The following is a 27994-nucleotide window of genomic DNA, read 5'->3' as shown; positions in this document are numbered from 1 at the left end:
GGAATGTCACCAAGGTATTTACATGGAGGACATAAAAGATCATTTTCTGAGATGGAAGTAAGGGAAATATCAAGGAAAAGGATGATTTTTAACAAAACCAAATGGTCTACAACATTTTCATCATTGAAAGCTTTAAATACTAAGATATCCTAGAAACTTGTAAAAAACCTGTGTAATTATTAAGGAAAATCAATTTCTTAAGTGAAGAGAAAGGGCCGAGGTACAAATATCCCAGTTGGTAAAGTAAGGAGCTACAAGATAAGCCCTTTCAGCCACTTAAGTACTGGGTCTTCCTAAAAAGCTTACATGCTTTGAAATTTAAATATTTTTAATTATAATACTTTAGTACAAGTATAGAAAGTATTTAAAAGTATATATTATGAAAGGAAAAAGATTAAATGTAGGACATTATTATACAATAGTGTATATTATAGCTCTTAGAAAAATAGTACAGTAGGCAGAACATCCGCTTCACAAAGATGCCCATGTCCTAATTCGTGGAACCTATGTATTTGTTCATGTCCAACTCTGTGCGACCCCACAGACGGCAGCCCACCAGGCTCCCCCGTCCCTGGGATTCTCCAGGCAAGAACACTGGAGTGGGTTGCCATTTCCTTCTCCAATGCATGAAAGTGAAAAGTGAAAGTGAAGTTGCTCAGTCATGTCTGACCCTCAGCGACCCCATGTTCTGCAGCCTTCCACGCTCCTTCGTCCATGCCTTACATGGTAAAACGGACTTTGCACCTATGCTTAAGGATCTTCAGATGGAAAGATTATCCAAATTCCTTGGGTCAACCAATATAACCACAGGGGTCTTGATAAGAGAGGCAGGAGCATAAAAAGCAGAGAGAGATTTGAAAATGCTACACTGGAGATTCTGAAGATGGAGGAAAAGGCCCACACCTTGGAATACACGCAGCCTCCAGAAGGTGGAAAAGACAAGGAAGCAAACTCTTTCTTAGCACCTATAGAAGGAACACAGCCTGATGACTCATTCCAGAGTTCTGACCTCCAGAACTACAAGACAATAAACGTGTGTTTTTATAATGTCACTAAGTTTGTGATAATTTGATAGAGCATCATTAGGTGATGACCAAGATGGTAAACCCATTGCAGATAGAAAAAAATACATTTTACTCAGTAACTCTTAAGATAAACATTTGCTTTTTCTAATTAAACTTTTTATTTTGTATTGGAGTGTAATCAGTAACATTTGCTTTTAAATGATGTAAGCCTTTAAACAATTATACTCTATTGTATCTTATTCAAGTTTGAAAGTCAAAAGCTTACAAAAAATAGACAAGGATTATATATTGACACCACAAAGACCTTCTCAAAATTACAAGTGTTTTTCCTCTCCTTTACTTGGTGTCCGAAAGACCCTAACATTCCTGGAAGCCAACCATCAAGACAAACTTTTGCCTTTTACCAGATGTGTGAATCCACTCTGACCTTGTGAAAAACATCTTTTATTCTCCTCTTTAAGTCTCAACCTCTTATAATGGAAACTGGAAAGAAGATCAATAAAATCAACCAACTGTGAAAATAAGGTCCATAGGAGACACTGATAGAAGAAATAATATATAATAGCATAAATAATCACAAGATTAAGTCTGGTGCAATACTTGTATGTGAAGCACGTAATGCCCCTGATTTTTACCCACCACACTCTGTCCTGTTTAAATCTCTGGGAGATAAGGGACATGAAGCTGATCCTGACCAGAATGTTCACAACCATGTTCAATGAGGGGTGTATTCATTCTACTTGAAAGGTCTTTTCTGCAGGGCATGGTATTATGAATAATTATGACACTTGGATTTTCTCAAAGTATGAACAATCAGCTTCTGCTTAGGTATCTAAACTCAGAAATACTCTTGAGTCTTTCTTACTACTGTCTTTTTGGCATGACTATGAATTTAAATATGGGTTTCCCTAGTGGCTCAGATGGTAAAGAATCCACCTGCAGTGCAGGAGACCTGGGTTGGGAAGATCCCCTAGAGAAGATAATGGCTACCCTCTCCAGTATTCTTGCCTGCAGAATTCCATGAACAGTGGAGCCTGGTGGGCTACAGTCCATGGGATTGCAAAGAATGGGACATGACTGAGTGACTGACACCTTCACTTTTCATGAATTTAAATAACAGAAACATAAGTAGTTGCTTTCCCACCAGCGGCATCCACTAAGTTTAAAATGCATGCATTTGTCACCTCGTAACTGGCAGAAGTGAAGAGGAACTAAAAAGCCTCTTGATGAAAGTTAAAGTAGAGAGTGAAAAAGCTGGCTTAAAGCTCAACATTCAGAAAATGAAGATCATGGCATCTGGTCCCATCACTTCATGGGAAATAGATGGGGAAACAGTGGAAACAGTGTCAGACTTTATTTTTTTGGGCTCCAAAATCATTGCAGATGGTGACTGCAGCCATGAAATTAAAAGACGCTTACTCCTTGGAAGGAAAGTTATGACCAACCTAGATAGCATATTCAAAAGCAGAGACATTACTTTGCCAACAAAGGTCTGTCTAGTCAAGGCTATGGTTTTTCCTGTGGTCATGTATGGATGTGAGAGTTGGACTGTGAAGAAGGCTGAGCGCCAAAGAATTGATGCTTTTGAACTGTGGTGTTGGAAAAGACTCTTGAGAGTCCCTTGGACTGCAAGGAGATCCAACCAGTCCATTCTGAAGGAGATCAGCCCTGGGATTTCTCTGGAGGGAATGATGCTGAAGCTCAAAGTCTGGCCACCTGATGCGAAGAGTTGACTCATTGGAAAAGACTCTGATGCTGGGAGGGATTGGGGGCAGGAGGAAAAGGGGACGACAGAGGATGAGATGGCTGGATGGCATCACTGACTCGATGGACGTGAGTCTGAGTGAACTCCGGGAGTTGGTGATGGACAGGGAGGCCTGGAGTGCTGCGATCCATGGGGTTGCAAAGAGTCGGACACGACTGAGCGACTGAACTGAACTGAACTAAACCATTCAAAAGTTAGACAAAGTAAACAAATTCCTTAGCCAATGAAGACTTGTCCTCATTCTTTGCCTAAAACATGTTTTACCTCCATATAGTGATACACTTACTTGATTGCCTTCCTGCCACTCAAGTGTTGTAGTTGAAGTGTTTGTGCTCAATGTGCTCTCACAGTTAGGAACTATTGAAGATATTCTTTCCTTTTCACAAGTAGGACCCACTGAATGTTTCTTGGAACCTATAGTAGCACCACTTTTGGATGTTATACTCGTATGGAGCTAGAATAAAACCCAAGCAAACCAACAACCCAAAGCTAAGGGTTACCTTCCATGCTCATTTACGTGACAGTGAGAGGCGGGTACAGATGGACAGTGTGATGCATAAAGGTGAGTCAGAGCTTGCAGGCAAGGGTTTGATAAAGGATTCTTTGTAGACCAGTCACTTCTATTACTAAGAAAACCATCAGACAGGTCAGAGAGGAGGCTAAATTTTTAAAGCAGCACCTTTTCTAGTTCTTGAGAGCCAGAGCTTCTTACTCTTTTCTCCATAAATGGGAGCCTTTGGTCTGCTGGTGTCCCCAGAAGTCAATGGCAGACTCCTGTTACTGTTTTTGCAGGAAACTAACTGCTCAAAACCAAGCGAAAGACATTCAGACCCAAGACTGAGCTTTTTTCCCTGTGCACATTTAACCAGGGATCTCATGTTGGATTACTAAAGAGCTTTAGTGGAATTTCTATACTGATTACTACTTTCATTTGCACTTAACAGCATTTTTCTAAGTAGAATAACCACAATAAGACATGAATCCTTGCAGGTCTTTCAACTGCTTCTTTAGCAGCCTGTCTCATATTTTTTTCTGTCTGTATCTTTGAACAGCTAACCTAACATTATGCCTGGGAGTTGTCCATCTCAACATTTCTTAAAGTCCTAATAACTGGCCATCGTAAAGTTTACTTATCTACATAACAGCTAACTTATTGTGTTTTCCATATTGGTTACAATAGCTAGAAACTGGGATGCCCATGAAGGTTGCCAGATAAAATATAGGATGCTCAGTAAAATCTGAATTTCAGACAAACAATGGATAATTTTTTGGTTGCCCCAAATACTGCATGGGGTATACTTATACTCAAAAGTTATCCCTTGTTTATCTTATACTCAAATTTTATTGTGCATCTTCTACTTTTGCTTCCTAAATTTGGCAATCTTAATGCTCTTGCCTCTTGCATGACACCTATAAACCCAATCCTGGGTAGGCATATTGTAAATAGAAGGGTGAGAAATGTTTTGGTCTTATATAAATCTGAAAAGTCTTCAACTTCTGATTTACATCAATGTCTAAATTTCAAGTAACTACTTATGATAAATTTAGAGACTTAGTCTTATTTTAATGATCAAATACAAAGCTGAAATTTTTGAAAGGCTAGGATATAATGTGAGGGAAAAAACATTATTTTATTTACCTTTGCACCAAAGGTTTTAGAAATCTCGTATTCCTGGGTAGTTTCTCAGGCACTACGCACAAGTTCCTTATCTCTATTCCAAGTAAGTAATCAGACTACAGCCTTCACCCTGAGGATTATCTGTTCTGTCTGTACTATCCAAAGGATGTGTGCTGAGTGGGTTTCCCCAGAGTGGGAATGAATTTGACAAATCATAAATGACCATTTTTAGATCCAGTTACTGTTCTTGAGAATTCACAGCTTCTCTTCACTAAAATTCCAAGTAATTTTTAGTTCTTGATGCTTCTATGTTACAGCAGAGCAGCAACTTTTAAAGGCCAGGTGATGACGGAGTTTTTATCGGTCTATGTGAACTAGGAAAAATAAGAACCAGAACCAGATGTAGTAATGTTTTCATAAAGGTAAATGTTTCCAATTTAAGGAATAGCCCTTTATTCTCAGAGATATGTCCTTTTTATCTTTTGGTATTAAAGTTTGTTTCATGAAATTACCAAGATTTTAAAACATGTAGCAAAGTGATTGGTAAACTTAAATCTCCAAAATTCTTTTAAAAATTGTACTTCTCTGTAAATCTAGAAGTATGGGTAGGCATCAGGCAGCATGACTTTTATATCTATTTTGGAAAATACTACTTCATGACTAACAGTATTAAACAATTTAACCTCTGATATATGTCCTTTTGGGGCTGTGTAAAGAGAACTAGACTCAAAGAAATGCTCTGGGTTGAAGATATGTTGGTGGAAAAAGGACATTTCTATGCTCTTATAAAGTTCACAAAATGTGTTTCAAGGCTTTTCTTTCCTACCAGAAGATCTGAATATTGTGCCCTGATCTCTGGCACAGTATCACTCAATATTTTAAACATCGTTGTTCTGGTAAAGTCAGCAGAACCATATGCATTCTATAAATGTCAAACATAAAATGCAACACATTCAGCATTCTATAAACCATGGCAAACAACTCAGCATTCCAGACATTTGAAATATTTATAATATAGCTTAGCTCCTTCCCAGCTGGAACAAAAAAAGTTACTGCGGTTTGTTTTTGCAATTCTTAACGCCAAACATGGATTAGGAAAGTTTAAGAATATTTTCTTACTTCTTTCATAAGAAAGGACTTTGATAAATATCCTGGAAGACATCATGATATTATGAACAGGTATACATAATTTCCATGTTTTTTAAACAAAATATTCAGACATGTACTAGCACTTTGCAGAAATCCTGGTTGAATATTTTAAAATTCATTTTAATCCCCACACCATTCCTTCAAGGTATATGTTGCTATCCATGATACAAAAAAGCACAGAAAGGCTGGGTATAAGGTGAGCATCTTAGAGGTTACAGAGTGATAACCATCAAAAACAGAGCTAAGTGAATCTAGTCTGTGTTATTTCCACTATATCAAGATGGGCAATTAATGTGTTTTGGTTGATTATGAAAGTAGAAATGGCTCTCATCTGTTTCAGATTATTTAACCATGGGATAGACAAAATATGTTCATGATCCTTGTCACACCAATAAATGATACCTCGGAAGTCTTCTCCTGGAGCTTTGGTTTGGTTCAAGATTTTGATGGTGAGATGTGATTCAAAAAGCACTTAATGCACGAAGTCACTCCAGGCTCAGGATGACTTCCCATAACCCACCAGCTGTTTCACAGCATGTATTTCAGTGTAGCTTACAGTCAGTGAGCAATGAAAAAGAGAAAATAAAAAATCACATCTGTGACCCATTTTTCTTTAGTTACTAGTCATTTATATCATGTACAGAATTGGATGGAACCTAAGGAACTAGTCCTTCGTTACTTCAATTTTCTCACTGAAAATAAAAGCATCTGCTTTTAATTCACCTTTTGGGAATAAGATAAAGTAGAATGACTACCAGAAAACATGGGAAAGCATACAAAATCTCCAACATAACCGTGGGTAATGTTGTCCTAAATTTAAAAAATACATAAAGAATCAGATAGACATCCCATAGCTTCTGCTCCAATGTTCTGCTCCTAAGAGCACTCAGTCAATGTCAGATGGTTGTTAGCAGTGTGTGTAGCACCATATATCTCAATTGTGTTTGACGCAGTAGTTACACTGGTGGGATCCCAATAACCAAAACAAAAAAGCCCCCAAACTGGGCTTTTCCAATTGTATATTTTAAATATTTGTACTGTTTTATTGATGCATAGTCAGTTTCTATTTTTAATTTCTCTCTCCAATAAGTTTCTAAAAAAGCAAGTCTTATATAAAATATCAAGCTCTCTAGGAAAAGATGGTATTAGCTGCAACAAAGAGGATGGAGTGATGAGAGAGTGGTGGCTAAAGTCTGTACGGGCTTATGATTAGTATCACTAACAGACATCTACAGAGAACTGCCAGATGGAATTTTTGAGTCTCATACATATCTTGTTAAATTGGGACTATCTCTTCTGTTTGGCAGAAGCAACATAAAGAAAAGAAGCCTGGGTTTATTGAGGGAACTTGAAAGTCCAGGTCTCCAATGAATGGATGTGGAATAAATGAGAAGCCCTGACCGTGGTAGAGCTCCATCCCTTATGAGCTCTGGGATCTCAGGCAATTCCTCATAAAGCACTTTCCTTGTTTGTACATGGCAGAGGATAACTGAAGTTTGTTCCTTTGTTATTTCCTAAAGGGTAACAAAAACTCACTGGAGGAACTACGATATGGATTCCTCTAGATCTTGAGAGCTATTGGAAAACTTCCTGACTCTCTCACAACAGTAAATGATCTAAGCAGCCTGGCCTCCTCCCCTGCTCTGTATCTACATGCCATCAACAACAATATGGTTTTTTAATACAATTCCACTTGGTATGTGAATTGTAATCACTAGTGCATGTCCGCTGAATCCCTGAGTACGTTAAAGTTTTAGTGGTGGGGGCAAAATTACACATGAATGTATTCTTGAGAAATAAGCAGCTCTTTATACTGTGCCCAGGGTCAGAGTATGTGTAGGAGTGCAAGGTTCACATCCCACAAAACCATTATTCATTGACAGAAAACATCAAGACACGAGGAAGAAATACAAAAATCACAGCAAATGTGACAGATTCTATTAGAGCACCCTATTAATATATTTGGATTAAGAACGACCGTATGCATCACTTTTGTTTTTCCATAAGAAAAAATCTTTTTATTTTATCATTTATCTTTTCCTCTTAGGAAAGATAAATATCGTATTCTAATGATTCTATATTATGTATACGATTCTATACATATTCTAACGTATTCTATACACAGAATCTAGAAAAATGGTACTGAAGAATTTATTTACAGGGCAGCAACGGAGAAACAGACATAGAGAACAGACTTACGGACATAGGGGGAGGGGAGGAGAGGGTGAGATGTAGGGAAAGAGTAACGTGGAAACTTACATTACCATATGTAAAATAGATAGATAGCCAATGGGAATTTGCTGTATGGCCCAGGAAACTCAAACAGGGGCTCTGTATCAATCTAGAGGGATGGGATGGGGCAGGAGATGGGAGGGAGTTTCAAAAGGGAGGGGATATACGTATACCTATGGCTGATTCATGTTGAAGTTTGACAGAAAACAACAAAATTCTGTAAAGCAATTATCCTTCAATTAAGGAAAAAAAAGCACACTCTTAGGATGCATACATGTGCTCTGCGTCATCATCTGTCACCTCACCTTACACATGCCCACACCCAGGGCACTCACAAGGTAAAATATTCGCACACCTTGCTCAGGGGTATGTTCCTACATTGTTTGGGAGAAAAGTACAATACAAAGTCACAGTCTGCATCCTGAGATTCGTTCCACCCCAGGGGACTCCAGAGGAAAGCCATTCGGTTCTTTTAGCATACCAGGGCTTCCCTGGTGGCTCAGCTGGTAAAGAATTCGCCTGCAATGCGGGAGACCTGGGTTCCATCCCTGCGTTGGGAAGATCCCCTGGAGAAGGGAAAGGCTACCCATTCCAGTATTCTGGCCTAGAGAATTCCACGGACTGTATAGTCCATGGGGTTGCAAAGAGTTGGACATGACTGAGCGACTTTCACTTTAGCACACCAATCAGCAGGGGTGAATGAGGGCTAGCCTGCTATGAAGGGGACATCAGAGACATATGTGTCCCTGGAATTCTAATAGAGCTGAGAAGGCTGCACTTTATACCCTCATCTGAAGGTCTGCACGTTGATGGACAATGCTAAAGAAATACCCTTTGGTGACGATAAAAATACATGACACTTACAAATAGTCTGCTTTGTGGAAAAACAATCTGCCACATTTCAAATTCTGAATCTAGCCAACATTGAAATGACACTCTCTGGATTCAGTGTTGCAAGAGAGAACTCACTTCATCCTGCCCTTATGTGTCTGTCAACTATTAACTATCCTTTTAAATGCAGCTCAGCCATCCCCTTGGTGTATCATATTGTTTGATATCTGTTTATACCTGATGACCCCCCTAGGAAGGTAAGTAAAGTTGGCAAAGGTGCCCACCTGGTTGCTGGATGTCCACAGGTAGCTCAGGACCTGACAGGTAGCTGGTGCTAAGTAAATGCTTATGTGAACAACTGGGCCTCAAGCAGTCTAGATGGGGTTCACTGAACCACGACCCACACAGAACAGAGGAAAGAGGGAGAGGTAACTAAATGAGTTAGCCAGAGGCGCTTAGGCTCAGAACCCAAGAAAACTGTAGGACATGCTTCAGTTTAAATGGAACCTTGCCTCAAGGAATAAATTACTTTCTTTCTGCAAATAATTTACCATACTTTCTAAAAAAGAAAATAGGTTTACAAAGCACCTATTTGGTGGTTCTAACACAGAAGTTGCCAAAACCATTCAAGATTTCCTTAGTTCACAGATTTGGGCATAGAAATAATAGGGCAACAGTAAAATTCCATGGACGGGGGAGCCTGGTGGGCTGTAGTCCATGGGGTCGCTAAGAGTCGGACACGACTGAGTGACTTCACTTTTACTTTTCACTTTCCTGCACTGGAGAAGGAAATGGCAACCCACTCCAGTGTTCTTCCCTGGAGAATCCCAGGGACGGGGAGCCTGGTGGGCTGCCATCTATGGGGTCGCACAGAGTCCGACACGACTGAAGCGACTTAGCAGCAGCAGCAGCAGCAATCCTTACAGAAGGTCAGTGTAAATAAAATAACAATGGGGAACTATGTGGGATTTGATCACATTTTATTAAGAAGAATGCAGAGAGCAAAACAAAGTTTCCCTTGGGACCTAGACTTAATACAACAGGTCCGTTATAAGTAAACTGTTGCTACTATTTGGGGCAGACCATGTTTTTTTTTTTTTTTTTTTAAATAAATTAATTGAAAGTAAATGTCTCTTCTAAAGTTCAACATATGTGATTAATTCCTTCAAGGCATCTTTGGAGTACAAATATATCATCATCATAGTGGTGGTGCTGGTTTAGTTGCTAAGTCGTGTCTGACTCTTGTGAATTCACAGACTGTAACCCACCAGGCTCCTCTCTATCCATGGGATTTTCCAGCCAAAAATACTGGAGTGGGCAGCCATTTCCTTATCCAGATATGACAGTATATCATCTATATTATCAACTCTGCTTATAACAGGCAGAAAAAAGCTACTATCTTACAAAAAGTAAGCTATATGAAGCTAAGACTTCACCTGCAGGGTCCTGTTGTTTCTAACGCTACATAACATTCCAGCAGCCAGACTGGCTCTACACCTCTGCCTTCCATCTTTGTAGGTGGCTTGGTAGCTTAGGGACCCAGCAACTGAATGAATGACTTTGTGTTTTTTAAGGTAACTGACCTTGAATAAATTAAAAGAGAGGTAGAGTGGAAAGTAGGAATGACCAAGGCTTGAGGACAAAGTCTTCTAACCATCCAAAGAAGAGAAGATGGCTGAAAAGATGTTGACTGCAGAAACCAATGCTTCCTGCCTCACACCTGCTCAGAACATCCCTCCCTCTTTCAATTTATGGAAGTCTTCACAACTGCAGACTTTGGACATGTCTCCTGGATCCTATAACCAACACCAGAAGATCAGAGCTCTCAGTCTATCCTCTGGAGATAAGGAAATAACATGTTTGGAGGAGAGAATTTCAAAAAGCCAAAGAATTTATTTCTGTGTAACTGACTTTCCCCATGGGAAAAAGAAACAGCTGGCCATTTGGAATATACACAATCAATAAATGTAAGAGTGGAATTTCATGGAATTGTAGATACATAAATGACAATCTCATCACAACTGGTATTAAAGAAAGTGTGGTTCAGTCAGGCAGATCTGTTCTTCAAAATATCATTCAAATGGCTTCAGTTTTTCCAAGGATAGGTTGGACTAGAAACAAAATACCTAAGAGGCCTGGTGAGTGGCCAGGACTCCAGCAATCTTCCCCCATTGACTAAAATAGCCTCACTTTCATCTCTTTAATATGTTGAAATTATTATGAACCAAAACAAAAAGAAACAACAAGCAAGATGATTTTAAAGGCCCTGATGATTCCTTCATTCTTAGAGCAGAAACAAAAGTGCTTACGTTATTATATTAATTGTATACGGCAATAAAAGTAAGAAAACAGTTAAAACTTCTCATATCTCTGACCCTCTCCACTTAGCTCCCTTTTTTAATACCTAGGAATGTGCTGGCTAAAATATATCCCCAAATTCCTAAACAACTTTAGGGAGTACCATTTATACCAAAGACAGTATCAATGATGTTCCCTGGAATGTACCATTTCACGGCCCCGAAAAAGATGTTCTTAGAGAGGGCCTGTGTTTGAATTTTAGCTCTGCCACTTGAGGACAAAGGCTATATGACTCTTGGCAAGTTATTTACTAATCCCTCTGATCCTATTTCCTTCTCAGTAAAATGGAGATAATAAGTTGCTTTTCCAAAGGCTGATGGAAAAACTAAATGAGATAACATACGTACAGAATGGCGGTGGAGGACAGCACACCAACACTTACCAGTTCTCTAAAATTAACAAGATCCATCACATTTCACAGTGGGGAAAACCACCACGTCTAGCGCTTGCGGCCCATACCGTAAGGACAGACCAGAAGATTTTTGAAATTTGGAATAGATCTCACCTGTTGAAGCTGGGGTAGGTACCCTAAAAGTTAAAGGTGTCAGAATGCAGTGACCCAAAAACCACACAATTTTTCCGTCTCTGAATTGTGATAACTGGCAGAAAGGAAGCCTAATCAGCATGCTAATTAGCCAGGGTGTGCTGGTACAACTGTTATCAAGGAAAGACAACTGTTTAAATAAGACAGGCTGTCCTCATTAAGCACTACGTGCTGCCAACAAAGTGCGATGTGCTTAGTTCCAGCGTTTTGGCCTTCCTTAGAATCTAGAACTAGGCGGCATCTAACTGCACCAAATCTTTATTGGATTATTAAGCAGTGATTAACCTATACAATAAAGCCATACCTCAAAAACTATAGATTCTCAAATGACAGGCCTGACTGATTTTAGAACTCATTTAAACTAACCTCCACATGTTACGTCAGGGAAAACTGAGGTCTAAGGAAGAAGAGAGACACATGGTCCCAGAGGTGGAGTCAATTCTGGACTTGGTCTCGTGAACTTTTTCTTACAACAGGAAATCAGTCTTCAGTTTCATGCACTACACAGACCAACAATTTGACACCGAATATGCAGATTCTTGTCTCAACTCGGCATACTTTGGGGTTCATAGGGTGGTGGAAGATATCAAAATACTGGGTTAATAACAGAAGCAGCTGGCAGGCTGCATAGAGTGGGAAGCGCCCCAGCGTGCATGCACGCAGCAATGCATATGGAAAGGCTCTTAGGGACCTGGCAGTCTGGGGTTTGAGTGGTGGCGACTAGGGTCTGTTAAGGGGCCAACTAGAGAATAATTCTCCACATCAATAATGTAGAGAGTGACTAGCTCAGAGTGGATACTCAGTACCTACATACTGTGTGACTGGCAGATGAGTAAATGAAGGAATGAAACGGGTTGTTCTGAGAGAAGAAATGAGAGCTGCAGGGACAACAGGGAAGAAGGCTACCTAGTGCTGCCCCTTAGGGAGGAGGAAGGGAAGTTCCCAAAGCTCTCCTTAACCTTCGCAGGACAATGGAAAGAGTCTGTCCCCTCCGCCCACCCAAACACCCTGCTTCCATTCTGAGGAAATGCAGTCATCCCCATGGAACCACTTGGGCTTCTGACGCTGTCTGCCTCCCGTATGGCACCTGGAGGAGTGGAGTGCTCGAGGGAAGTCTGTCTCCAAGGGCAACCGAAATTTCAAATCCATATGTCACACTGTTTTTTTAGAGGAGACTCTGCTCAAGTGCTAGCTAGGCAAGCAACTGACGATACTACACCGCTACCGACGGGGAAAATGTTTCCTAGCATAAGATCAAGAAGCAAGTTTGATTCTAGGATGGGACAGAAAATCCTAACGAAGAATGAGGGAAAGCTGGAATTTCCTTGCCAATTTTCCATTCCCTGAGAACATGGCCATCTGTGGTCCTCAGCCTGGGTCCTCTGACCTTTGGCCAAGTCTGTTAAGGCTGGACTTGGAAAGCACAATTCATTTGATCAGCACTGATGGCAGACAGGAGAGGGGGTTCTACCTCATTATATCTTCCAACAGCAAGAGGTCAGTGTTTGACATTTCCTTTTCTTTCAACATTTGTGTCTAATAGTTTTTTCACTTTTGTTCCATAGGATGCAGCCACATTGAAGAAAATATGCACTCATCACCTCTTCTGTTTTTCTAGGACTAATTAAAGAAGCTATAACACAAAGGTCTGCATCAGCATTTGAGAGGCTTTTCAAGGTTCGTATGATGTGAGCAACTTCCTATGTCAGAAGCACGCTGACACTTTAGCGGATAATAATGAAGTGCTGACGGCATTTTCTCCCACCACATCCAGTGGACTAACGGCTAAGTGACAGTGTGCACAGCAGCCACTGGGACAGGATGATGGGTTCCGCCTCATGTTCATATGAAAGATATATACAGCCCAAGGGGAAAATGTAATGTCTCTAATGTGACCTTCACTTGACATTTGATTAAGACAAAGTTGGTACTTTTTTTTTTTAGAAGATGCTTTCAAAACCAGGAGAACATATCAGTGAAAAGACCAATGATATACACACACTTCCTTAACTCAGAGTGACTGGCAAGGCTTTACACTTTTAGCAGTTTCAATTCTCTAAAAAGAAATGCCACCTAGAAGAAACGTGCTGCTGCTGCTACTGCTGCTAAGTCGAGTCAGTCGTGTCCGACTCTGTGCGACCCCATAGATGGCAGCCCAACAGGCTTCTCTGTCCCTGGGACTCTCCAGGCAAGAACACTGGAGTGGGTTGCCATTTCCTTCTCCAATGCATGAAAGTGAAAAGTGAAAGTGAAGTCGCTCAGTTGTGTCTGACTCTTAGCGACCCCATGGACTACAGCCCACCAGGCTCCTCCGTCCATGGGATTCTCCAGGCAAGAGTACTGGAGTGGGGTGCCATTGCCTTCTCCGGAAACGTGCTAAGCACCCTCTAAACATTTCTCATTAACTTTCCCATACTGGTACTTGCTCCTGTAAGGCTGGCTTACAGCTCTCATCCTAAGTCAGCTCTGTCTGCCAATTAAGGAATAAATGAGAGACTGGTTGCTATTTGAGAGAAGGAACTGGATCTGTAGGAATGTTCGTATCAATAGTTGTAAAACATCTTGAGAAATACTAGGAAAAAAGCAACTCTAAAAATGTCCTGTGATGAAATGATAGAAATGGTAGTGAGGAAACCAAATGCACAGGTTTTTCTAATAAAGGGACAGGCTTCCTCTCCTGGTACAAATAATCTGATCTAAAGGGTTAATTCCTTTAAAAAAATCGGTTTTTGGATAAGAGTGAAAACACACCACTGTGTCTTTAGCATACAAAGAGCTCCCAGAATGGTCCTCAGGCGGTCCAGCTCTGAGCATCCGGATTCTTTTTTTCTGGTCTTTAATTATGCTGCTGAGCACCTAACTCTTTATGTAAAAGCGAGTGGAAGGAAACGGGATGGCTAAAGTCATTCAAACGCCCACTCACCTCCCATGATTTTGGACTGGCAGTTAATAAACTCCGGCTTCCTGTCTGTGAGGTAGCGCTGGCAGGTATGGTGGAGGATCTGGAAGAAGGTACATTTTTCTGAGGCTGTGCTGGCTACCCACTGGTCAAAGGCATTTTCAAACAACAAATCAAACTCTGCAGAATCCTGGAAAAGACATTGAAAGAACGAATGATCTCCATCTCTAAAAATTGCGGCTTCTAGTTTACCATATCAAGACTCATAAAGGCTAAAACACCTTTCTGAGACTTTGCTAATCACAAGGTTCATCTTGATTAGCACCAGGGGCACAGAGAGTCCACCTTTCTCTTTTTATCAAGCAGATCTCTTTGTCTCACAGTGTTTTGAGATGTCCCCAAGAAGCAACGAGCACAGAAGTCCCTTTAGCTTAACCGCATATCAACTTGTATCCTATTTCAGATTATACATGGTCTTTCCCATTGCTCAAAAAAGGATTACTTCAGGTTCCTGGCACTGAACAATATTAATCTTGTCCCTAACCTTTGGTAGGGAAAGATTATCCCTTATTATTGTAGTGTATAGTTTCATTTCACATTTCATTTTTCCTCATCATTGATATATGGTTAGTGTATAAGCAAAGGGAATTTACTTGCATACATAACTCTACCATGAAATGTTTCATTTATTAAATCCAATGGAATTCTAATACATCATTTTTAAGGTGCAGTTCATTTATTTGATTTTTGGTAAATAAACCTCATCCCTGATTGCATTAGGAGACAGATGGAACTTTGATGAACATGGTTTTTCATACTGATAATCACAGATGTGATTATCTGAACTCTGCCCTTGGCACTTTGCTCTTTGTATTGGAGGTAGCTAGCATTTCTTCAATATGCATCTCCTTAGGTGCCTCTGTCCAACATGATGAAAAGATTTATACTTTTCCATAAGACAGGCACAGGAATCAGAAAGGCTCAGCCACATAACTGGAACAGAGAAATAGCCTTGCCCAAAACGACTCAGACAGCCACCACTCTGCCAAGGTCAATGAGAGAGTCACTGTGAGAGAAGAACACCGTGGCTCGGCACTGGACAGTTCACTCACCCGATTAGGATCGATGCCGTTAACCTGGCGAAGCTGCTCGAGCATCCACTGTGACCGCCGCACAAATGACGTGGAGCCTTCAAACTGTTTGACCTTCGTAATGGATGCCTGCGTGGGTTTCTTGTTGGTCACTGCCAAGAAAAGACCACTGTGATCAGTGAGTGTGCAGGGTGGGTTGGATTCCCATTCACAGGTGTTTCTATCTTATGCCTACATGCATATGTGCCATAAAAGAGAAATAAAAAATGACATATTTGTGTGTGTGTGTATACATGTGTATGTATGTGAATATAGAGGGCAGGAAGAGAGAGGGAAGTGCAGAGACAAAGAAAGAGCAGGAAAACAGAAAATGAATGAGTATGTGTGCCTTTAGTGAGAGGCGAACTCAAAAAGAACAGACATTATAATCTGCACCCTCGAGTAGTTGCAATATAATTTTAACTGTAAGGGCAGCTTCATCGATGCCTTCATCCACTCACATTGAACACGACAGGGACAATTAATAGCAAGCCCCTCTAATGGAGGCTCCAAATAAACCATGATGGTTAGCAGGGAAAGCAGCACAAAGGGCTGAGAGCATCAGGTAGGGGTGGCTGGGAAAGGCTACCTTTTAAAGGTACAGTTTACTGGTTCCCTGAGGCAACTACAATGCATATTTCTAATGCTATAGTCCAGTGTAAGTATTCCAGGCTTCAGTGATAAAATAAGAAGAAATACGTCACTCAAAAAAAAAAAAAAATTGGCCTTCTAGTTCAGTTCAGTCACTCAGTCGTGTCTGACTTTGCGACCCCATGGACCGTAGCACGCCAGGCCTCCCTGTCCATCACCAACTCCCAAAGTCTACTCCAATTCATGTCCACTGAGTTGGTGATGCCATCCAACCATCTCATCCTCTGTCGTCCCCTTCTCCTCCCACCCTCAATCTTTCCCAGCATCAGGGTCTTTTCAAATGAGTCAGTTCTTCGCATCAGGTGGCCAAAGTATTGGAGTTTCAGCTTCAACATAAAGTACAGTTAGTTTTTATCTAATCTGCATCTGATTATAACCCTGGCCCCCCTCCACATATGAATTCCTTAGGCTACCACAGCTGCAGGCCTGCAGCAGTTCCTCCTCTCGGCCTTGGTCAGTTCTCCCTTCCGCGCTGAGGATGGACCTTCTCACTTCTCAGACAGAGATCAAGCACCAGCCAGCAGTAGAGAGTCACTCTGAACCTTTGCCTGTCTGCTTACTTCTTGACTTAGAGCCTCAAGGGAGGGGAGGTAATTAAGTATTTTAAAAGGATTTTCCTCAAAGCTCCTCCTGAGCTCTGGCTGTAGGAATTGTAAGTTTAAATAGAATTGATGCTATTAAAGGAAGCAGGAAAAGTGGAAAGCACTCCTCGTAATGAATGCAATCCTAGTAAGCCTGTACATCAATGCTACATTCTTTCTTAGTTTCAAAGCAGCCCACAGATCCCACACTTTGAAATAACCATGCGATGCCCAACAGATGGCAAAACGAATCCTTGCGGGATGAAGGAGAGAAAGTACCTGTGCCAGTTACGGTTGGTGGTAAGAAGGCTCTCCTTCACATACAGCAGAGTTTATCACAGCTTCAGTGTCTGGGGTCATTTAGGCAGGAAAACAGTGACCAAGAGGGGAAAGTGAACAAAAATATATGGGCACCCCGCCTTTAGCTGAAAAACCTATGGTCTAGGACTGGGCTTTTTTTAGGATCTCAGTCCATCCTTCTCTCTTTGTTCCTAACCAGAATTTAGCAAGCATTTTTTTTTTTAATTTCAAATAATGATTAGGTTTAATGCCCATTATTCAGTTATATTTTGGCTAAACGCTTATGAACATTTCACACCAATTGCGTTTACTTTCATGGTTAAAAAATCATCACCCCTTAAACAACCAAGATCAAGGAAATGTTATCGTCTTTCATCCACAAATGGCCTGTCTGGCCTACAGCTCCACATATAAGCCTGTTTCAGTCCATGAGGAACAATCTTTCCCCTCACTAAATTCATGCAATATTACCAGTCTACCCAGGGCTGTCTATCCACTTAATTCATTTAATCTGTGTGTCCATGTGACACGAAAGGGACTCTCCTAAATTTCTCTGATAGTCATACCCTGCTCTGCTGTTTTAATAGCAAAGGAAACAACACACCTGGAATATATGTGGGTCCTAAAATGTGCTTAAAAGATTAAAGAATGCTTTGCAATAACAGGAAAACATGGGTTCCTGTATTAGACCCACACCCCTAAACACACACAGAGGATTTCCTTCTTTGTTTATGTAAATTACATGGCATTTAGGCATCCTGGGAAACATGAAGGTTTTCCTTCTGACTTCAGTTAACTCTTACTTTTATTACTGGTCCACTTATTTCCAACTAGTTTACAGCATAATAAAAGTTCAAACATAATTCATGATGGTTGTAATTATTGGCATGTTTGGGACTGACATTTTAGGAAAGCAAGTTCCACTGGAAGTTTGTCACTGAACATGAGAAGGGCAGGAACTCCACCCACCCAACAAATGCCCCTCAGAATTGTTCAAGAGCGATCACATTGCTTCATGGTCATTTTTAACAGAGGCAGATATGACTTCATCCATTCCTGCTTTTTTTACCCTCTATTAGTTTACTCCTTGCCCAGTTCTTGGAATCTGATAATTTTCCTGGGCACCGAGCCTGGTTTAGTTTAATTTTTGTTTAGTGTTATTATCTCCAACATCCCACTTTCTATTTTGAAGCAGGTGCCTTAAAATTATATTATTATATACACATTATATAGAATTAAATGAAGACTTCCCCCTTCTGAAATCAAAACACTTGCACAATCATGCCATTGCCAGACTTTCTGAGCTCTGTGTTTGAAGAAGCCATGTTTTAACCCCTTTCTATTTTGGTGTTTTCCGGATCCACAGCTGTTAAAAATAAGTCATTCAGTCAAATTCCAGATGTCTAGTGAAAACAGCAATTCACCTTCTCCTTCCCAAGGGAAGCTAATTTACAGCACACTCTGGAAAATGCAACCAAATGATGTGCATCAGTACCCCTGTCGGGTAGATTTCATATTCATTATTTTGAAAAACTTTAAAGGTGAGATAATCAGGGCATTTTGTCATAGCTTCATCTTTCATGAGGAAAAGGTAAATATATAAGCATTTAGAGAGGGTATGATGATATTCCCAGGTAACACCGCAGACTACCCAGAATCAGCCCCATCCCCTAATTTTCCACTCCGACCCACACATCAAAATCACCTGGGAGTTTTACAACAAAAATACCCAACACTGTCAATCAGAATCTTTGGGGATGTAGTCCTGGCATCCATATTTTAAATCTTTCCAGTTGACTCGGAGGCACTTTGAGTGCTAAGAGCTACTGAACTATGTGCTTACTCATTTAACAAATATTTATGGAGCATTTATTAGATGGAAGATACAGAAGGAAGTTTTGAGGATTTTGAGGATTTTTCAAATATTAAGAAAGAAGTGGTTCTCAATAACTTTGGTGAGAAGGAGATAAGAATGATGCTATAGAGAATAAAGCATAATAGAATAAATGACACAGGAGTCATCTGAGATGTATGTGGGGGGCGGGGGTGGATTTAAGGACCAAAGTAAAGTTGGGGAAAGTCAGGGAGGTTTCATGAGGCAGCCACATTCTGGACAGTATAACATCCCTCACCAGGACATCTGTGATTTTCCCCAAATTGGCCTTTTAACCAGCTTGACTGTTCAAACTGGAATATATAAGGCTGAACCATCTTTTAAGAACTCCTTGCCAAAGCAATCTTGAGAAAGAAGGACAAAGCTGGAGGTATTATATGCCTTGATTTCAAACTATACTACAAAGTTACAGTAATCAAAACTGTACGGTACTGGCACACATACACAAAGAAAACAGACACAAAGATCAATGGAACAGAATAGAATCTAGAAATAAACTTATGCATATATGGTCAATTAATTTCAACGAGGGATCTAAAAATACACAGTGGGGAAAAGACAATGTCTTCAATAAATAGTGTTGGGAAAACTTTCACGTTGCATCCACATGCAAAAGAATAAAACATCATTTACAAAAATAAACTCAAAATGAATTAACATCTTAAATATACGACCTGAAGCCATAAAACTCCTGGACAAAAACATAGGCAGTATAGTCTCTGACACTGGTCTTAGGAATGATTTTTTGGATCTATTTTCTTAGGCAAAGGCAGCAAAAGCAAAAATAAATGAATGGGACTACAAAACTAAAAAGCTTTTGCACAGTGAAGGAAAACATCAACAAAATGAAAAGGAAACTTACTCAATGGGAAAAGATATTTGCAAATGATATCTCTGATAAGGGGTTACTATTCAAAATATATAAAGAACTCACACAACTTGGTATCAGAAAAAACAAACAATCCAGTTAAAAAATGGGCAGAAGACCTGAATAGATAGTTTCCCAAGGAAGACATAAAGATGGCCAACATACACATAAAAACATGTTCAGCATCACTAATCATTCAGTTCAGTTCAGTTCAGTCGCTCAGTCATGTCTGACTCTTTGAGACCCCATGAATTGCAGCACGCCAGGCCTCCCTGTCCATCACCAACTCCCGGAGTTCACTCAAACTCATGTCCATCGAGTCAGTGATGCCATCCAGCCATCTCATCCTCTGTCGTCCCCTTCTCCTCCTGCCCCCAATCCCTCCCAGCATCAGAGTCTTTTCCAATGAGTCAATTCTTCACATAAGGTGGCCAAAGTACTGGTGTTTCAGCTTTAGCATCATTCCTTCCAAAGAACACCCAGGACTGATCTCCTTTAGAATGGACTGGTTGGATCTCCTTGCAGTCCAAGGGACTTTCAAGAGTATTCAAAATGCAAATAAAAACTACAATGAGATATCACTTCACACTGTCAGAATGGCTGTTATCAAAGAGACAACAGATAACAAATGTGGATGAAGATGTGCAAAAAACAGGACTGCTGGTTGGAATGTTAACTGGTGCCACCACTGTGGAAAACAGTATGGAGTTTCCTCAGAAAATAAAAAAACAGAACTACCATATGAGGCAGGAATTCTACTTCTGGGTATTTATCCAAAGAAAACAAAAGCGCTAATTTGAAAAGACATATGCACCTCTATGGAGAAGGCTAGTTTTAATATTTGCAAATTACCCACAAGGAGACAGAATTACTTTTGCAATGTACAACTTCAATGTCTCATGTCAACATGAGCTGCATTTTAAAAAATCTTCCTGGAAATTCCCTGGCAGTCCAGTGGTTAGGACCTGATGCCTTCATTTCCGGGTCCTGGGTTCAATCCTTGGTGGAGGAACTAAGATTCTGTGAGCCTTGTGGCACAGCCAAAAAGGCAACAAACAAACCAAACAACTTTGTGATCAAGATTTAAAAACAAACAAAATCTAGTCCCTCCCAATTATAACCTTCTTACCCTGTTGACAGTGTTACTTTAACTATAGAAATATGTAGATTTTCACTGTGAAAGGGTATACATCTCAATGGGAAATAGATGGGGAAACAGTGGAAACAGTGTCAGACTTTATTCTTCTGGGCTCCAAAATCACTGCAGATGGTGATTGCAGCCATGAAATTAAAAGACACTTACTCCTTGGAAGGAAAGTTATGACCAACCTAGATAGCATATTCAAAAGCAGAGACATCACTTTGCCAACAAAGGTTCATCTATTCGAGGTTATGGTTTTTTCTGTGGTCATGTATGGATGTGAGAGTTTACTGTGAAGAAGGCTGAGCGCCGAAGAATTGATGCTTTTGAACTGTGGTGTTGGAGAAGTCCCTTGGACTGCAAGGAGATCCAACCAGTCCATTCTGAAGGAGATCAGCCCTGGGATTTCTTTGGAAGGAATGATGCTAAGGCTGAAACTCCAGTACTTTGGCCACCTCATGTGAAGAGTTGACTCATTGGAAAAGACTCTGATGCTGGGAGGGATTGGGGGCAGGAGGAGAAGGGGACGACAGAGGATGAGATGGCTGGATGGCATCAATGACTCGATGGACGTGAGTCTGAGTGAACTCTGGGAGTTGGTGATGGACAGGGAGGTCTGGCGTGCTGCGATTCATGGGGTCGCAAAGAGTCGGACATGACTGAGCAACTGATCTGATCTGATCTGATACATCTCAAGTCAATGACAGGCTCAGGCACACCATAGGTAGTCTTGGAGAGTTAAATCTTTAGCTTGAAATCAGGAAGCGTAATCCCCAGAAAGTGTGAGTTCCTGTCTCAAGATGGGTGCTGCCCTCTCCAGACAAGCAGAAACAATGCCCATTCTATTATAAACCAATACTGGTGCCAGTCCATATAACATGCATAAATGAACAAGCAAATCAGCAAACGGCTCTCCCGACCAAAGGAAGCAGAGGAAGAACGTCAGAAACCATGAAGAAGCCAACAACTTACATCAGGCTCAACTGTTCTGTTTCAAGATCGAGCCATGGTTATAAGGAATGTGAACTGCTTTTTTACTAGAAAAGAGGGGCATCCTGGGAACTAAGGGGAGCAGAGAAAATGGTAATAACCAAGAACTTACAGAAATATTAGGGGACTAGAAGGAAAAAAAGTTGTGGGTTCAAGCCTTTGAAAACAGTCTTTTCTTCCCTGCATCCTTATTCTAGCAGCATCTCTCTTGCAATTCTGTTTGTCTCAGCCTTGTTGAAAACACGACTTCAGGCCTGAGATTCAGCAACCCAAGGTTTCCAATGTGCTTGAATTTTTAGGTTCCTCAGACTTTTCCCCATATACCTGTGGGGAAAAAATCAACTTGCATGCATTTTGGGTAAAAGGTTAACATACAATGAATTATAAAACTTGGTTAATGCTATTACTGCAAGTTTGTATTTTATATGGAAAGGGTATAGCATGTCTGATTTATACAGTGTAACCTTGAAACAAACACACGCACCCCAGCCAGGGAAATAAATGCCTTGACCTGTGAGAACGCTGATGGCTTTCTGAAAGAGATTAACTCCAATACGAAATACTGTGGTATCCAATGAAGAAAACAGAAAGGGTTAACTGCAGCCATAAAGCCTCATTCTGTTCTTACTTCCTAAATTCTGGAAACAGATACAAACATCATTTTTGATCTATTCTTAGGAGATTTACAAACAGAGGATCCAAAGACAAAGGCATCAAAGCAGGGGCTACCTGACTCAAGAATGAATTAAATTACTCTATAAGCACCTCAAAGACTGGGAATGAAACTCACAAAAGAGATGCTTTTAACATGACACTTCCCTTTCACATTATCTGTCATATACGGAAAAGGTACTGGCCAAGGGGCAACTCTCTTTAGGGAAATGTCATTTTTGGTAGAAATTTAATACACATTTTACCAGTGAGAGGTGTTAAAAAGCATTCTTAGTTCTCAAATGCCCCTTACAGTGAGAAGAGATAGAATCATTTAGTCTTTCAGCAGCTGTAAAGCAGAAGCCCTTATGTACCACCACCTCACCACAATCGCCCCCTCCCCGCACCCATGTGAGGGGAGGGCCCAGTGCTCTGCTGCCTGACACAACTCCACTGTTGAGCACATTATATTTAATCTAAAGGAACCATGGAAGGATGTTATGTAGATACAGGTCACCTTCTATGTGAGAAGAGTAACAGCCACCCACAAGGAGACTTGAGAGAGAGACAGAGAATGTGCTAATGGGCCAGAAACATATAATATCACTAGGTTTCTGGAGAAATCAGAGCTGCCGTGACTTAGCAAACGTATGTTTTCAAATATAATGACAACTATCAGTCAAGTAACGACAGATTTATCTGCTCTCTCTGCTTTCCACCCTTTTCAGTACCACCATTTACTCAATACTTTAAATAGTACATTTGATGTGAGGGCTTATATCACTGAAGTTCTAGAGAAAGTGAATGATGTCACTAAGAACTTGTCAGTTTCATTCTTTACTGTGCAGGGAATAAGATCTAGCAACATGTTCTAGGTAAAGTGAAAGTTGCTCAGTTGTGTCCTACTCTTTGCAACCCCATGGACATGGAATACAGTTCATGGATTGCTCCAGGCCAGCATATTGGAGTGGGTAGCCTTTCCCTTCTCCAGGGAATCTTCCCAACCCAGGGATCGGACTGAGGTCTCCTACACTGCAGGCGGATTCTTCACCAGCTGAGCCACAAGGGAAGCCCAAGAATACTGGAGTGGGTAGCCTATCCCTTCTCCAGTGGATCTTCCTGACCCAGGAATTGAACCAGGGTCTCCTGCCCTGCAGGTAGATTCTTTACCAACTGAGCTAGTTTTAGGTAAAGTGAATGTCAATTACATTAGTGAAAATTATCTACGATTCAAATTAGCTGATTTTGGTAAACTCTAAGTGACAGCTACTAAAGCTAAACATCCATATACTATAAGACCCCGCAATTCTAGCCTCATGTCTACAAAACAGAAATGAAGGCTACATCTACCCTTCTGCCTGAAGCAACCCAAAATGGACAAAGTGAATGAAACAGGGAATGAGAGTGGTTCCTGAGAGACCGGAAATGAATGAGGCCAGCTTCCCTGATGGCTCACATTGTAAAGGCCTGCAATGTGGGAGACTTGGGTCAATCCCTGGGTTGGGAAGATCCCCTGGAGAAGGGAACAGCTACGCACTCCAGTATTCTGGCCTGGAGAATTCCATGGACAGAGAAGCCTGGCAGGTTACATGGGGTTCATGGGGTCACAAAGAGCCAGACAGGACTGAGCAACTTTCACTTTCAGCTCCATGACTGCCCTTCTTTTCTGGTTTGAGAGTGTCTGTGGAGGACACTACCGGGGACTGCCGGACTCTCTGCACTGAGAAGACAAGAGCTGAGCACCCAGGGAAACCAATGTCCTTAAAATTCTCAGGACAGAGCAATGAAGAGAGAGAACTTCACACACACAGAACTCCAAGACCTGCAGAGATTCAGCCTTAAGTATTTAGCTGAGTACTTCTCACCACAGGTGTGTGAGGAAATTACCTGAGGCCAAAGAAAGAACCACTCAAAATGAATAGAGGGAAATAAGTAGGGCTAGACACAGTGTCTGTTCCCACCAGTCAGACAAGAAAACCTCAGGATTCAGGAGGCCCCGAGGATACACAGAAGGGCCTTGCCCCACGAGTTAGGAATAATTAGCCTTAGGCTGAACAGTGCTCTAGTTTCGCTTACAAATGACAATGGTGCATGAAGTTTATAACATACGGAAAAGTAAAATGTGTGACAGCGGCATAAAAGTCAGGATGGGAGTAAGGGAAGTGAGCTATTGGGAAGTTCTTACACGCGAATTCCTATATTATCACTTTAAGGGGAAGCACATTAAGTTAAAAGACATATTCCACAAATGCAAAGGAATCACTAAAATAAATCAGAGTCATGGTTATGATGTTAATTTTATGTGTCAATTTGGCTACCGGATAGGCCATGGCACCCAAGCATTAATATTTGGTCAAACATTCTTTTTGATGTTTCTGGAAGGGTGTCTTTGGATTAATATTTAAATTGGTGGACTCCGATGGCCCTCCATGACGTGGTTGGCCTCATCCAATTAGCTGAAGGCCAGAATAGAACAGCAGATTGACTTGCCCAGGGCAAGAAGGAATTATGGTTTTCAGAGTTGAACTGCAACGTTAGTTCTTTCCTGGGTCTCCAGCCTGCCAGCCCACCCTGCCCATTTTGGACTTGACAGCCTCCATAATTGCATGAGTGAATTCTCTGTATAAATATAAACATATATACTACAAATATTTATATAATATTAATATATACACACGTCCTATCAGTTCTGTTTCTTTGGAGAATCCTCACCAACACAATAGCTAATAATCCAACAAAGAAAACAGTTTCACTCACAGAAACAGCTGCAAGAATAAAATACGAACATATTTAGCCAAAAGAGTACAAGGCGTATATAGTCAAAACCACAATATGTTATTGAAGGAAATTTAAGAAGACTTAGATAAAGATAAAAACATCTTGTGTTCAAGGATTAGAAAACTTAATATTGTTAAGAATGGCAATAATCCCCAAATTGATCTACAGATTCAAGTGGACAGACACACTGTGGTCATGGGTTAAAAGACTCAATATTATTAAGATGTTGAGAGGCAAGAATATACAAGGGAGAAAAGATAGTCTTTTCAGTAAGTGGTGCTAGGAAAACTGGACAGTTACATGTGAAGAATGGGATTAGAACATTTTCTAGTACTACGTGCAAAAATAAATTCCAAATGGACTAAAGACCTAAATATATTAATATATATCTCACCCCTTGCTAAATTACAGCAACCACTTGGCATCACTTTTCCAGTTCTTACTGGACCACCACAATGAGAATTCACCTCACACCTGTCAGAATGGCTATCAGCAAGAAGTCTACAAATAACAAATTGTTGGGGAGGATGTGGAGAAGAGGGAACTCTTGTACACTGTCGGTGGGAATGTGAGCTGGTATAGCCACTATGGAAAAGAGTATGGAGGTTCCTCAGAAAACTAAAAATAGATACCATATGATCCAGCAACTGAGCCTCTGAGTATATATCTGAAAAAGAAAAAAGAAAATGCTAATTTGAAAAGATACATGCACCCCACAGCAATATTGGGGCTTCCCAGGTGGTGCTGGTGGTAAAGAACCTGCCTGCCAATGCCAAGGCAGGAGACGTAAGAGACACAGGTTCAATCCCTGGGTTGGGAAGATCCCCTGGAGAAGGAAATGGGAACCCATCCCAGTATTCTTGCTTGGAAAATCCCATGGACAGAGGAGCCTGGCAGGCTACAGTCCATGGGGTTGCAGAGTCAGACATGACTGAAATGATTTAGCATGCACAGCAGTATTATTTACAATTGCCAAGATATGGAAGCAATTCATATTAGTAGCATATTAGTGACTGCCTACACATATTGGGGGGTTGGTATGGGACTGCCTGGGGCCAAGGAGGGATTACAAAGGGGTACAATGAAACTTTTGGGGGTAATGGATAGGTTCATTACTTTGATTGTTATGATTCTGCATGAAAAAGTTACTAAACTGTACCATTCAGATATGTGAAGTTACTTGCATATCAATTATACCTCAATAAAGCTATACAGTCACAAAACTAATCTATGGCAACTGTGGTCAAAATAGATGGAGGTGATTACCTTTCTGGGATGCTGGAAAGGTTCTATATTTTGATATAGTTTATGCTTACATGGTTTTATATGAAAGTGCTAGTCGCTCAGTTGTGTCTGACTCTTTGTGACCCCATGGACTGTAGCCCACCAGGCTCCTCTGTCCATGGATTTTCCAGGCCAGAATACTGGAGTGGGTTGCCATTTCCTTCTCCAGGGGAATCTCCCCAACTCAGGGATTAAATCCGTGTCTTTTGTGTCTTCTGCATTGCAGGCAGATTCTTTACCTGCTGAGCCATCAGGGAAGTCTGGTTTTATACTCATGTAAAAAAATTCATTGAAATACACACTTAAGATTCATATACCTTACAATATGTAAGTTATACCTTAATAAAAAGTAAACCAGGGACTTCCCCAATGGTCCAGTGGTTAAGACTCTGTGCGTCCAATGCAGGGGGTGCAGGTTTGTACCCTGTAAGGGTGCAAATGCAAGACCCCACCTCCTAATACCATCACGTTGGGGGGTATTATTTCAACATATGAATTGGGTCACTCACTGCAATTCTGATACTTCCTTTTATAAAAATATACTTGCAAAGCTCTCCAAGTGGGCTCATGGTCTCCTCTTCTGCTCATCTCTTTTCTCCAATTACTCCTACTTTTAGTTGAAGCTTCCATCACTCCCTCTTTTCAGACTTCTCCTACTCATGTGAGCATGCTTAATGTTTTCTTTTCCTATGAGAATCTCCTATTGGTAAGGCCAGTCCTAAAGCTCCATCCATTTTTTAAAGAAATGTGGTAGTGAGAGAAAAGAGTTACGTGTGCTGAGTCCTCTACTGCTTCCTAGGCATTCACTGCTCAGACCATCGCTTCCCTACCTGCTCATCACTCTCCAAAATTTGCCCCTGGAAAATTAAAAAAGTCTCCAAACAATGTTACCCAATGGCTCTTCTTCTGTCATCATCTTCCTTGTTTCACTGCAGCACTCCCCATAATCTAGACACACCCAAAACAATCCTTCTGGCCTTCTTTGGTCAAAAGAAGCCTTTTGGGTATAACAGCTAATGACAAAGCTCAAAGATACTCAAGCGCTGGACATGTTCAAGGATGAGAAAGACCGCAAAATACTAAGAGGAGGAAAGAATGAGTGAAGTCACAGAGACAAGCAAGTGCCAGATCATGAAGGCCTTGGTGGACAAGGCTTTGTAAGCATGAAGCAGGAATGTAATCTGACTCACATTTTAAAAAATACTGGCTAACTGTTGCAGGTCCTGGTCATGGTAGGAGGGTGCATGGAAGCAGGAAAATCACTTAGGAGCGTCCGGTGCAGTAGTCCAGGAGACAGGTGACAGT

The 27994-nt window shown here is 40.9% G+C and overlaps 1 protein-coding gene across 10 annotated transcripts in view; it reads right to left on the bottom strand.

Moving 5' to 3' along the window:
- Positions 1-27994, bottom strand: part of STXBP6 (syntaxin binding protein 6) — a 266854-nt gene that overhangs the window by 43471 nt on the left and 195389 nt on the right. For all 10 annotated transcript variants that reach the window (XM_006055167.4, XM_044933076.2, XM_006055168.4 and 7 more), the window contains 2 exons: positions 15534-15664; positions 14446-14611 (listed from right to left, as the gene is read on the bottom strand). In XM_006055167.4, the coding sequence (XP_006055229.1) occupies positions 14446-14611; positions 15534-15664 (297 nt within the window). The remainder of the gene's footprint in view (positions 1-14445; positions 14612-15533; positions 15665-27994) is intronic.

The sequence above is a fragment of the Bubalus bubalis genome, chromosome 20, assembly GCF_019923935.1.
Source record: "Bubalus bubalis isolate 160015118507 breed Murrah chromosome 20, NDDB_SH_1, whole genome shotgun sequence".
Classification (NCBI taxonomy): Eukaryota; Metazoa; Chordata; class Mammalia; order Artiodactyla; family Bovidae; genus Bubalus; species Bubalus bubalis.
This window is presented reverse-complemented; position numbering and strand designations above follow the sequence as displayed.